The sequence below is a fragment of the Strix uralensis genome, chromosome 4 (genome assembly GCF_047716275.1).
Source record: "Strix uralensis isolate ZFMK-TIS-50842 chromosome 4, bStrUra1, whole genome shotgun sequence".
Taxonomy (NCBI): domain Eukaryota; kingdom Metazoa; phylum Chordata; class Aves; order Strigiformes; family Strigidae; genus Strix; species Strix uralensis.
In genome coordinates this window covers 3,822,762-3,836,849 of record NC_133975.1, presented here as the reverse complement: position 1 = coordinate 3,836,849, position 14,088 = coordinate 3,822,762, and the positions used below count along the sequence as shown (strand labels likewise).

Below are 14,088 nucleotides of genomic sequence, written 5' to 3'. Positions count from 1 at the left end.
TACAGAGTGATTTCTGTGCTAATCTGTACAAAGCAATAACTGTGAGGCACAATTCTTTGAACAAACAGTGAGATCAACTGGTACATGGAGTATCCAGATCTATGTCAAGATCCTCCTACTCCAAATTTTGTAGGAAGGGAGAAAAACCCTATTTTTATAACACTGAAGAAAAGAGTTGCAAGTTACTGAGTGAAGTGTCCAGGAAGTACCAAAGCACCCAGTCTTTTTATTACAACATTTATTTTAGTATAGAAGGCACTTACAATACAGAAAGAAAAAAAAAATTATAGGCACCAAAATTGAAGTTAGAATTAAAATGACAAAGAAACAGTTTACCAGACAAAAGGAGCACCCTTCCCTGTTAACAATACAGCACACAGAAATTAAGCTATTGATGACTAACTTTTTAAACAGTTAGGGCTTTTTTTTTTTTTTTTAATAGAAAAAGATAAAGGCTGTTCTACTGTGAACTGAAATTAAAAAAGAACCCCTCCACACACCTGTACAAGGATTTGGGAGTTGGTGGTGTTTGCAAACACGGGGCTTTTCAGCTCCGGCACTGCAGGAGGTCCTGGTACATCTCAATGAGGTGAGCGGCCTCTCTCTGCCCAGAAAGCACAGCACCGTGGGTAGTGGAATAATACTTCCTGTGAGTGGCCTCCCCTGAAAACATCACCTGCATTGGCTGGAGAGGGTAAGAAAAGGAGAAAAGCTCAGCAGCGCTTACTGGAAAGCAGATGGGAGGCTAAAAGGAGACAAAATTTTCTGTGCCCTCCCACACCCCCATGAGCTGAGACCGGTGTTTTTAGAGCACTGGTTCTCCAAATCCCAGTGAGGTGCACCACGGGGACAGGCACAGCACATGTCTGACAAGGTCAAGCTCGTCCTCATTGCTATGCCTGCTTGCAGGGCTGAGGCACCATCACGGAGCCGCACGCCAGCTCCAATAATCTCAAACAAATCTGCACGAGTCCCTGAACACCCTACTTCTCTGTCGACTCCTCCTTTTGCTCCCCCAAATTATACTTTAGCCTTTTAGGCATTTATTTTTCTGGACTGCAATTTCAGAAGGAAAAACAGTCATGTCTGAAAACCCACAGGGTGAGACACAGTGTCTTATCTCTTACAACAATAGGTAGGTGCTCACTAAAATTGCCGCCAGCTCAGTTCTGAGGCAGGAATGTCAGGTACCTCTCTTTCCCAGGAACTACAGAGAAAGATTCCTAAAGCTCCTCTTATCTTTTTTAATAGATTTCTGTGTTGAACAAAATTGCACGGTGGGGTCGGGCTCTAGATGGAGGACACGGACTGAGCAGATGCTTGGAGGCTGCATACTCACCAACCTTTGCCTTTGGATTTGGGCACGTAACTCTGAATGAGGGGTTAGTTTGGCTTAATGTGTTACTGCACATCAGCTGAGCTGTGGTAACTACCTCCCCGTGTGCTCTTGTTCTCCATGTTGTATTCAGAAAGCAAAGGCAGTGTCTGAGGAGCAAATTCATTGTCCCCTCTCAACGCACAAGTCCCCCAGACAAGGACTGGGCCTCCATCACCCTCTACTGCCAACACAGAAAGATTTCCTAACATGCACCTCTGACACATTCAGACCTGGCCGTTAGCAGGGGGCATGCATTTATTCAGACTACACTTTAGAACAGAATAATGTGCTTTCCTAGGGAATGCTGAACTGGCCAATAAGGCTAATGGTCTTTAAACACAGAAATCAGAATTTCAAAAACCACGCTGATGCCCAGCTCTTAATAATTTCAGAGAGAGATGTGCAAATCCCTGAGATGTTGGGATTCCAAACGTTAAGAGATAAAATCCCATATACATTATTTGTCCAGAGGGGAACGTATTAAAAAAAAATGGAGAACACACTACTGAAGACCCAACCTGTCTCTTTCAACCTCCCCCCAGAAAATGCAGGTATTAGTCCTCTTGCCACAGAACCGATTTGGGCCATACTTACAGCAGTTTTGGAGCTTTCAGCATAAGGCAGTGGTTTAGCAAGTTTCTCTACATCAGCCCCGCTAGACCCAACTTGGGTGTAAGAGTAGGATCCACGGAAGTTGGGATTGCTGCCCCAGGAGGACCGCAGGATCCGGCGAGGTTTCGGAATGTTTGGATTCCCTGGGTGGAAAGCAGGAGACAAAACGTAAGACCGTGTCTGAGAGAAAACATGACAGTGTCTGTGCAAGGCATGGAGCGGCACGTATTCTGTCTGATTTATTGACAATAACCCCAGCAGAGCCTGCAGGCTACAGGGAAGAGGCCCTAAACCAGATCTCTTTTCTACTACTGAGTTGTAAGTATCTATGCAACAGAAATAGCATTCCCTTTAATCTCAGCTGCAGTCTTCCTTTTGGGAAAGATCATTAAAATGCTTATGCTCCTAAGAGATTGGGAAGCTTCAAGGAACCCTGGACACAATTTGTTTGAAAATACAGACCATTTCCTGGTCTCATTTGCCACGGTGGTGATCAGGCGTGTGATTCATCCTACCCAGGTATTTAATTGAGTGCCCAGTCTAAATTGGAAGTTTAGGTAGTCTTGTGAGAGAGGTGTGCCTCCAAAGAGGAACAGAGATAATACATCAGAAGGCAAATCCTCATTATGCGGGGCGGGGGCACAGGAAAACCTGTCAGAAAGTTTTCAAAACTTGCATTGCTCACTCCAACTGCCACTCAGGCTCTCCCCGTAACTAACCTAAAATCCAACAGATCTATTTTGTGGGATGCACATGGTATGGGAAGAAGGCTTTTGAGGCTGGACTTTTAGGTTGCTGTAGGATTTCCACTGCTAAGAGGATGTAGGACCTAGAGGTGAGGGGCACTGAGTGAACCAACGATAGGGCCATCCTTAGCCACTGTCCCATCCCAGGAGCACATGGGGTCCAGGACTGTGGCCAAGGCAGCCCACCAGCTGCTGGCACAAGAGCCTCAGGAAGAACTGAAATAGGGAGTGTCATTTGTTGGAGAGCCTCTTGCTAGGCTGGTTTGAGACCACCTCCATGTCACTGAGCGAGATTTTGTTGGCGTCCCATGCTCATCTCTGGCTTGGCAGGAGAGGAATGGGGAGATGGGACATGGAGAAAAGCACTGAAGATAAATTCTTCTGCAGGGGAGCTGAGACCCACCCTTGAGGCCACCCCACATATCCAGGCAAGGTTCAGCTACTGGAGTCTGGGAGACTGTCAGCATGAGGAGCAAGAGTAACTGAAACATGTCTGCATCTTGCAGAGTTCCTGTGCCTTCAGCATGCTTAGCCTGCTATGAAAACGATCCAAATTCCCCCACTTTCTTCTTCAGGGCTTAGAGAGGGAGATATCCAACTGTAAAGACTAGTTAGGCACTACACTATTTAGTCCTACTAAATAATTATTTAGTCATTCATGCCTTTAATTCCTTAAAATCAGGAGCAGGTTACATCCCTGGTTCAGCTACTGTTTTTAGGAGTATCGTGTGACAACCAGAACTATGAAATAAAAGGCTGAAACAGAGCAAAGGCACCTGGATGGCTTGCCAGAGTACACTGTGAATGCTTTCTAACCACTAACCCTCAGATCAAATGATGGCACAGACTAGCAAATAAATATACCCTACAAACAAAACACATCCTACAAATGAATGTTGTTTCAGGAATAAGAACTCAGCATAACAAAGCCTCTAAAATATGCTCCCCCAAGAATCTTCAAAGCAGGAATGCCTGGGATGGAAGTGAAAAGCCCAAGGGAGTCTGCGAACAGGGAGCTCTCAGATGCGTCAAGGAAATAAGTTATCACGTTTTATTTTTAAGGGCTGTGGGAAACACCATGAAAGCTGTTAGACAACACACCACCAAACAGGGCCAAAGCAGTCATCCATCACACTGCGCTACACAAAAACAACCACACAATGTATTTTCAAATAAAAGGAGCTTCTGCAGTGGGCTGGTGGTGCCTCTGCTGTAACCGGTGCATGTTCTCATGTCGAGGTACCCAGAAGATTTTCAATACAGGAGTCAACAAGCAAGATGTTGATAAAAAGATGATTAACATTAGGAACACATAGTGTTAGAAGAAATGAGATGTGGGCTTGTCAGCCTGCAGATAAGGCCACGGATCTGCTAAAAGATCTATGGTGCAGACAGGCCAGCTGTCACGAGCTCCTCTAAGGTTCTCCAGCACATCAGACTGCGTGAGCACGATCCAAGCGTCCGCTGTGCAGCTGCTGTGCCCCCACGCTTCTGCATTTATGCACTTTTTAACGTGAGGAGCTGTTACTAAGAAAAATCAAGAGACCTTCATTTCTGCTGCAGAGAGAGGAGGAGCTTGGTCGAAGGTCAGATGGGAACACGTAATACAAGTTCTGATCCTGGGAGGACCACGCTCGTTTAAGGAACATATTTAATTGGACTTTCTCAATCGGCTTTTAAATAGATGGGTAAACATGTGCCTTTGTCTACAGATGAAAGTAACAATTAATACAGATGGGGAAACTTCTAAGTTTCCACTGTCCAGAGAGAGCTAAAATGGCTAAAAAAGGATCTTAGCCTTCACTAAAATAGGAGGGCACATATCTTTATGCCACAGATTTCCACTTGTGAAGCTATGGAAGATAATTCCATGTGCCTCAAATAACTCCGTCTTTATTCAGCTACTGGGACGTGTGGCTACACAGATTTATTGGGTTATGGGACTGATTATGAGACACAGGATTATTATAAAATCAACTCACAAATCTAAAATAAAACACTCAAATTTAGCTGCCTGCCTGAGAGCAGGGTATCCAAGATCCCATCAAGGCCAACAGAGATCTGTGGTACTACCCACACATTAGTGTCTATGGCTACCAGAGAGATATTAGGGTATCCCAGGCGTCTACCTAGGGCTGGTAGATATGACACAGAACCTAAAAGAGATCCATTCCCCTCTGGAGAAATAGCTGGAGGATGGGGAGGACAACTCAGGGCATCTCCAGCTGCAGCTTGACAAACCAGTGAGTCCTTCAGAAGGGAGCAGGCGTGCAATTACCGCCTTCTGGCTTCTAACACTCAGAGCTTAGCCAACAAAGAAACCAGAGCAAGACTTGCAACTGTTCAAAGGTATCCCATTTAATCAGATTTAGAGGACACCGCTTTTCAGCCATCCAGTTGTGAAAAGCAGTAATTGTGAATGGTTCTTAGGTTAGAACAATCCTCGGAGCTTTTCACAGCAAAGCCAGATAATCCGCAGCACTAACCTACACGTGAAATTTAAGGCCACAAAGGCAGATCATCTCCTCTCAGAAAGAAATTCTCAGTGTGAAATAACACCGAGTCTAAAAGAATGATTTTAACACAGGGCTGATCTCACACCCTCTGAAGCCAAAGCAAAGGCCTCTACGAGCAACAGACTGGGAAAACACAGATGAAAATGGGAACCCACCCAGTAATGCATTAATTCTTTAATAGAAGAATAAGAACATGAGAACATGGGGGATTTTATACCCAGAACATGAAAGCTACAAAAGGCAAAGTGAATATTAAAAGGCTCATACTACCTGCTTTCATTACTGAATATAAGGCACTCTCTATACTCATTAGAGAAAAGCTTCTTCAGAAGATGTCACAGAGCACCAAGTGAGGTGTGGAAGATCTGAACTGCCTTATAGAAGAGTTTCTCTCCACCAAGCTTAGGGTCCTAGAAGGGACTAGTTTCCCAACTCAGCTAGCTGACTTACATGAAGTTGAGTGGTGGGAAATGTTTTAAAAGCTGGGTATGGTGGTGCTAATTGGACCAGAGGAGTTCAGTCATTTTCAGAAATGACTACAGTTAGATCACAGACAGAAGGCTGCTTTGTGTCTGTCCCTGTCCCTGACCCAGCTGGTCTAACCCACTCTCACACTCCCAGTAAAACAGATTAGTGGAGAAGATGGTCGGTGCATGGAGAGCTGAGCAGGCTTCTGGTATTTCAGCCTGGCACCTGGTCCAGATTAGCCTTGTTTCTTCTGTGAACCTGCTAGGGAAAACAGGAGCAAGGGGAACAGGATAAACCCAGCTACCTTAGTAAGGCTATCCTGGAAGATCCATGAAAAGGTTTTCTACAAACTAGCAAGTCTTTTGGGGTAGAAAGTGGAACAGGTGACATTGTATAACGGGTGCTCCAAGAACAGGTTTTCTTCTCAGTTTCAAGGAACTGAGAGGCCACCTCTCAGCTTATGCACAAAATGTTCATTGCAGGGCAAGGCCCCAGTTAACTCAGGCTGAAATTCTCCGGGGTTAGATAACCCGGGATTAGCAGAAGGCTGAGATAGAGCTCACACTGCTGAGGAGTCTGATGGACAGTGACCAGGTGCAGCATCAGCTGGAACAGCAACTGCAGCACATACCCATGACCCAGTGCCAACATATTTCCATCCTGGTAGGAAGAGAGAAACATCCAACACATGCAAACAATAACAACAGCGAAGGAGCCCAAGAAGGAAGAGGGAGCATATACTCCCATTTGCCAAACTACAAAAACAACCTTGAAGAGCCACATTCCCACCAATGAATCAAGGTGTTTTAGAAAAAAAGAGGACTTAAGCAAGAAGAGCTGCAACAAACAAGGTTGTTTATATGCTCTGGGAGATGTCACACTGGACAACTTGGCCTTAAAGATGAGAACAGCTTCCTGCTACGCCTGCGTAGGGCAGCAGTTGGCCTGCTGAGGTCAGGAGGAAAGGTGGTGTGTATGTACTGACGTTGTAACATAACACAGGGATACCCAACACCACCGAAAACAAACAGCTCAGGAGGCAGAAACCACCCAGAGTGGAGCATTCGCTGATTCATCCTACTTCTCTGCAGACTGAAGGGCAGCCACAGGTTCATCATCCAACATAAATGCAGCACCAATCAAGCTGAAACAAGGATTCAGTTTTGGTCACTGCATTAGGTTTCTGAATCCAGTGTCGACCCTGTGATTTCTGAAGAGAGTAGTAAAATGTAAAACCTCTTTTGGCAGTAGCCAGTTATCAGCTTCCAGGACTCTCTCTCTAGATCTCCATGTTGTTGGTAGCAAATGGTCTGTAAGCACAGGGGAAAGCGACACTTGTGAAGGGAAATTTCTTCAGTTAACTGGAGGTCCATGAACAAGAAGTATGGTTGGAAACCCACTGGGTGCTGAGATTTGGCTAACACGAGCTAGAAGGCAGATATAAATAGCTTGATCACGGGACCCATCCCTAGAATAGCATAAAATACATCTAATCTTGGAGGATGCTGCTCTTAAAATTTATTATAATTATGTATAAATTAAAAATCCTTATTTCAAGACTGCCAACGAGTCAACCACTATTTTCTTTGGCATTATGACCTTACGCTGGTGCTTGTGTGGTGTGTCCCATCAAAGGATCTCAAAGACCTCCGCAGATACAAAAAGCCCTTTTCTCGGGAAGGTGTGCAACCTCTAGTGAAGCGATTGCAGACAAACTAAGGCCCAGTGTGTTCAACTATTACTACTTTTAATGATTTCATCTTGGATTTTCTCAGTATAATACGCTTAAGTACTGTCTTGCTCTAACTGCTGCCTTTAACGTGATATGTGCTCAGTAAACGTGAAATCTGTGAAGACCAGGAAGATTTAAGTGAGGTATCCAGAAAGATCAAGTCCCAAGATCAATGGATTCTTAGAAATTTAGGCCAGTGAGATTTCCATATAGCCTCATGCTGAATGAAAGTCAGGGACGTGATTCAACCACAACACCTCAGCTGATCTAAACAGGTTCAATTCCACTGGCTCCGAGAGAGTTGTGCTGCTTTCCGCAGCTGAGATCAGTCCTCAGCAGTACTGAGTCCGACAGCTCCAGCCGCCGAAGAGTTATTTGTGATTAAATAAAGCAGAGGATGTGGAATCTTCAAGCACTTCTGCCCACCACTTCCTGAGCTGGTTATCAGCCCCTCTGTATAAATAGCTTTCAGGCACACCCAAGCAGGAGGTATGCTGGAAGCACACGCACAGCCCATTCAGAGAGACGTAAAATGCCAAAGAACTAAAAATTACTTTAGTGCATTTCCTTCCTAGCGGTTATTCAACACCCCAGCCCCACTCTCCCTCTCTTCTCCACTCAACCAAAGGAACCAGAGCATGGCTGACCTGTAAATTTACGTAGCATTTCGGTGCAGGTTTCTGCCACAGTTTCATCATCGCACTTCTCCATAATCAAAGCCTCTTCTCCACAGATCCAGCCACTCAGGACATGGCCGTACCTCTCTGGTGGGTAGAGTACATCAAAGCTGCAGATCTTCTTGTACCACAGCTCCTCGGGATAAGTCAAGCTCTCACTCTCTGCCTCATCTTCCCAGACAAACTGGATGCTGTTGCATTCAGAGCTCCAGAAAGGCTCTTCAAACTCCAGGAATATCTTGTCAGTCGTATTGATTCCTAGTTTCTCAATGGCCATCACCTTCTCCTCGGGCAAGCGGGGATGAAACAGGCTCTCGTGGCGTTTCTTCAAGACTCCCAGGGACACAGTCACAATGACATGGTCAGCTGGGATGAACTCGCAGTCCTCGCACTCTACGAAGACATCGGAGCCCTTGTCCTCCTCAGGGAGGTCACTGTTGTGGTCAGCCACCCTCTCAATCTCCTTGCTGACCGACTGGTTCCAGTGGATGCACTTGACCGGTTTGCGGAGCTGAATGACAGACTCGGGAATGGAGCGGGCCAAAATCTCCACGATTTTAATGAAACCGCAAGGAATGATGTGATGAGCCCCAGGGATTTCGGTCCATTCCCCAAATTCACTGAGCGAGACTTCATCCATGCTGTGGGAGCTGCTCTCACAACTCTCTACCTAAGGAAAAGCAACACAAAAGCCACATTGCCACAGAGCAACTCATTTTGTCATAGCACAACAAGGGCACAGAGGAGCTGCACAAGCTGGGAGTCCTGAATCCCACTCTTAAACTACATTATTTTTGCTAGTAAAGAAGTGTTTGGCCATAGGATCTGACAAAATCAATCCTTAGCCTTTCTTCCAATCAAAGAAACCATTTTGTCATGGTACCAAGCTGCATCAGCTTTGGTTGTATCGGCCATGGTTGCACCATCCAGAGTTTCAGGGATGATGTCTTTGCTTCTGCATGAGTCTGGGTTACAGTTCTGACTGTTTTCTATCATTTAAAACCCACTTCACTGGCCAGGGACTGGCTGCTTGGTGCTCCTACAACAGAAGCTGGAGCAATGTTAATCAGATGTTCTTTCCAATGTTAATAAATGTTCCCATGAGGAGCCATGAAAAACTTTTGGCAGCTATTTCTGCTGTCTGCAGCTTTCAACATGCTGTCAAACAGTCAGCAATCAGCACGCTAACAATCTGCCAGAGGTGAGAGGACCCAACATAGAAGGAACTGAAGGAGACAGAAAAGGGAAACGCCGAGACGTGTGACACTCGCGTTTGATTCTCTTGGTGTGATTATCAAAGCTTTAAATTCAGGACCTGTTGGTTAATGTTTGCAGGAGTATTAGGCACAGCCATAGCTTCCAGCAATCCCTGAAAACAACAGCAGGATGTTTGGCCTGTCCTGTGATAAGTTTCTAATGATAATACTGATGCATGGGACACAGTGATCTTCAAATCACCTGAGTCACAATAATTTGCACGCTGTAATTCTTTAAGCATTCTAGCAAAGGGAACATTTCAATTCCTTGCCTCACCCCTTGGACAATTTTCCAGGCTTTTCCACACTTCAGTGACCATGTCTGGAAACCTGGCAAGCCTAGACCCTCTCCCTGTGGAGCATCCTGGTGCAGGGCAGGAATCTCTGTGCTGGGCTAAGATGTCAAGCAAACAAGTTGAATTTGTACTAAGTAGTTCACAGGCTGCTCCTGTGACTGTACTGACAAACAGGGTGTTTGCCCCTTCGTGGTCATTGTCCAATGACCCCAGTGAAGACTGAGCAGGCACAACTGCTGGGCCAGGTCACCAATCTTGAAGAAGACCCATCCTCTGAGTCTGCTGTGGTTCCACCCCGTCTGACAGCGGAGCGAGCACTTGTCAACACTCACCCAGGGTCAGTCATGCTGGCCCACAGCACAAACCCTGCACCCTGGGTCACACATCAGGCCACTCATCCTGCCTGGATGCTCCAACGGGACACTCCACATTAGGAAGATAACAAACAGTGGTGGCTATTTGATTCTTTCAACCACGAAGGAAAATGCCAGGGAGAAAAACAGGCAACTACCAAGACTATACTTTGCCTGAGACACCAGTTAATCCCCACTCTCTCAGCAACCACTCTGATCTGACAGACTTAAGTATCAGAAGCTTTGCTGCTCTCAGGTATTTACACGTGAGAAGGGATTTGCAAGACTTGCAGAAAAGTCTCTGGCTGTGGCAACCTGCGGCAACCATGGAAGTAACCAAGAGGAAAACCAGAGCTATATCAAATGACTGACATTGTCTGCATGGGTGATGTTACGTGGAGAACACAATAACTAGTCTTTACGTGGCAGCTGTGGAGATGCCCTGTGATACAACTGAGGTATCAGAACAGCACTCAGGACACCCGGGTTCAAATCTCAGGTTTATCACAGATCTCCTGTGAGACTCTTTATGTCTTTACTTCTCTTTGTTTCAGCTTGCCACCTGCAAATAGTGAATACCATACACTTACCCACATCACAGAATGCTGCCTGCCTCCCCTGCCTCATTTCATAAGCCTTTAAGTCTTTATAATTGAAATAGGAATTACCGTTACACTTTACTTGTGGAGTGCTTGATGCAGCATTAAGTCCTCATCCCACAGAGATCTCATTTAGGCCCAGGCATCAAAGAGATAAAAAGAACTAGGGAAGCCATGAGGAAAGATGATTAGGACATGGGTTTATACAATCTACCTTTGATTTTATTGCTTTACCTTCAAAATGCTTTCTAGGGATTTCTTCAACAAATCACTAGTATCAAAGTTACATTTCTTCTGGTCTCTGAGATACAGACAGAGGCAGAAGGGGATAAAAGACACTCAGGCAGGATCTTGGGGTCCCAGGTGTAAGACATTACGAAAAGAACCTTACAACAGAGTAGCTTCAGGTGGTAAGAAAACATTAAATCACACCAGAAAATTTAACAGGGCCTAGGAAAGCCCCTCCTAACTAGAAAGCTGGAAGTTTAAGGTAAGAAGAAAAGAGTAAAGGCATTATTTCTTGCAGCCCACTGTCTTTGGATTTGCCTCACGAGGGAATGTTGTCAATATAAATACAAACTGTCCCAGCTACAAGAGACCACAGAAACCAATTCCCCAGAGATGGGCAAGTGTCTGACGTTCGAGATTTGTCTGCTCTTAGTTAGAACAAAAAAAAAAAAAAAAAGACGTGCACACACACCTTAAGGTACTGCTGGATCATGGCTAGTTTCAGCCTCTTGACAGCCTCTGTGTCATCCGGATCGGCCTTGACACGTTTGCGCACTACGTCCCGTGTAAAGACGCCCACACTGTTCTGGCTCTCAGCATTGACTGGTTTACCTCGTTGGAAGAACTCCTGAGTCAGGTTATAGACCTGCCAGAGACAGGACAGAAAGATGGACAACGTGATTCACAGCAGAATCCAAGCCCCAAGCAGGATGCTTTTTCCTCCATCCAAACCCAGCACATTCAGATCACCTTCTCTTGCCAACTCTGGAGATGAGCTTTGGCAGTTTATTGGGTGCTCTGCTCCAACGCCGTGTCAGGTTGCACCCACAGCTATGCTGGTCAGAAGGCAGGAAGCAACACTTCCCTCTGGGCAAAGATAACCACCCTTACTCACCTGCAACACTCTAGTTACTATTAAGTCATTAACTTACTATTAAGGTATTTTTTAATTCAAGCATGCCCATTCTATCACTTGCAGAACACCAACTGGGGCAGTCCTGCCATATTCAGTAGCTAAAATCCTTTGTTCAACCAGCTGTTCAGATGCTGCAGCTGGATCAGTAAGCCAAGTACACGCAGAGCACCACTGCGGAGCAGGTTTGGGTTTGCTGTGTGTAATTTCTGGCTCTGCCAAGCAGTGTCACAGCCTGACGCGGCCCCAGTCTTGATCCAAAGTCTACTGGGAATGAACTCAAGCAGCAGGACCCACGTGCTTCCTCACATCTGAAATAAAGCACCAGCTCTTCTCCCACCTCGGTGTCTCAGGTGCAATCCCAGGTTGCACAGCCTATACTTTTGATTGCTCTAACCTGGAACCAGCCCTTCCACCCTCTCCATTATTTAGCAATAATGCCCAGGAATCCACCAGGGTGGTGAAATTCAGTTTTGTAGTTACTGCTCTGTTGTCCCCTGAAGAATAGGAAGCAACCAACACAGGCTTAGCAACGGAATTTTGTATGCATACACATTTTACTTGTTGAGCACAAGACAGGTACAAATCCATGGAAAACACAATCTCCAGTAGCCCCCCACCAGGACTCAGCCTGAGGAGGACCCACAAGAAACATTCCTTTCTAATAAGTCATTTTTCTGTGAAGGAGATCTTCCTGACATTTTTTTAACCCCAGTTTTCCACCGTTCAAGCTACTTAAAAGCAAGAAAACCACCAGCCACCTTGGCCATCTGCTTGTGGCTGTCTGTATTTTCTGTCTGTAACATTGCCAGAAGGGCCTTCAGTTGAATCAAGGCCCTTCATTTCCGCAGAAAAACTCTGAGGAATCTTTTAACAGAGGAAAACTTTTAAAAGATGCCTCCCAGAAGTGCAACTCATCCCATTAATGACTTGTTCGGCCAGAATGAGTCACCTTCTCATTTATATTGTGCCACAGGGGTGCACAGTACTCTTACAAGCAGAGAAGCAATATCCCTGCTTGGTGAGTTTTTCCTGTCAAAGATGGTTTGATTACAATTTATGATCTTTTTCTGGAGACAGATTATTCGGACATATTAAGAAGTTCAACTCAAAAGTAAACGCCTGATAGGAAGCTGGCAGAACTGTGGCAGCCTCTCCTTCAAGGCTCCTAGAGTTTCCCATTGTCTGTGGATATGGCTAATTCACCATGTTTTAGTTTCTTCCCAGAAGCTTGATTTTCTCTTGGGTTTTAAAAATAAAGTGAATGTAAGGAGACAAAATAGAGGGATGATGAGGAAAGGGAGGCGGTGAGGAAAAATTCACAGCAGTGGTAGGAGTGAGAGACAGCAGGTTTGTGAGTGAATGGAGAAAGGTGCATAGATAAGGGCAAGTAAGAGATGAGGAGGATATTGAAGCAGAAAGTAAGTGAAAGAATGAAAAAAAAAAAAGGGGGAAATACAAAAACAGAGAAGTAATCACAAAAATGAGTGGAACTAGTGAAGACAGAATTGCAGACACTGATTGGGAGACAGCTTTTCCAAGGAGATTTCCAGACAAGAAAGGTGGAGACCACTGCCCTATATGAAAGGAAGGCTTCCAGCAAAGGAAACGAAATAGTGCTTGCTCTGTTCCCCAATGCCAAAAGCTCTCTGGCAGTTTCAACATCCCACAGTTCTCAGGTCCACTGATTTCTGAGGCCCAAACCACTTCTAGCAAGTATAAGCTGCATAGACCTTGCGTCAGCATAATGCAACTCAGCTTTCATAAGCCGATTGCACACTATAAGCAGATAACGCATTCACAGGACAAGCAAAGCTGTGTTAAAACCCAGCTACCACTTGGCCAAAAGGATAAGTGAGCCATGGGTATGTTTTTATTAACCATTGTATTCTTCATTGCCCAACAGAGAAAAGAGCAGAAAAGCACAGTTCTCTGTGCTGTAAACACCAAGTCAAGTCTTTCCTATATATGTCATCCCATTAATCAGACAGCAGGGAAATATAGTCACCATCAGGATCTATTATTTTTACTCAAAACCCCTGTTATATCCTTGCTTTTCTCTTCTTGGGGGTGCTGAACCATTTGAGGACAAACAGAAGGCAAAGCTGTTGTAGACAAGAAGCAGAAGAAACACAGCAAGTCCTACATTAAGAGATACATTCTCACAATAACAGAAACAAAAAAACCCTCAAAATGTATTCTTTAATATAAACATGCAGTGAACAGATCCTGTATAAGTAACTATGGAAAAGGTTCATTAGAGGCCTTCATTTAAGGTAGATAACCAATAAAGTAGGAGCAGAATTGTACTGTT

The 14,088-nt window shown here is 45.1% G+C and overlaps 1 protein-coding gene across 1 annotated transcript in view; it reads right to left on the bottom strand.

The window, feature by feature from the left end:
* Window positions 1–223: 223 nt before the first annotated feature.
* The window catches only part of SMOX (spermine oxidase), a 57,214-nt gene continuing 43,349 nt past the window's right edge, over window positions 224–14,088 (bottom strand). The window contains exons 4-7 of the mRNA XM_074865472.1: window positions 11,334–11,507; window positions 8,100–8,799; window positions 1,973–2,133; window positions 224–685 (exon numbers count right to left, since the gene is read on the bottom strand). Coding sequence (XP_074721573.1) covers window positions 548–685; window positions 1,973–2,133; window positions 8,100–8,799; window positions 11,334–11,507 — 1,173 coding nt within the window. The 3' untranslated portion in view covers window positions 224–547. The remainder of the gene's footprint in view (window positions 686–1,972; window positions 2,134–8,099; window positions 8,800–11,333; window positions 11,508–14,088) is intronic.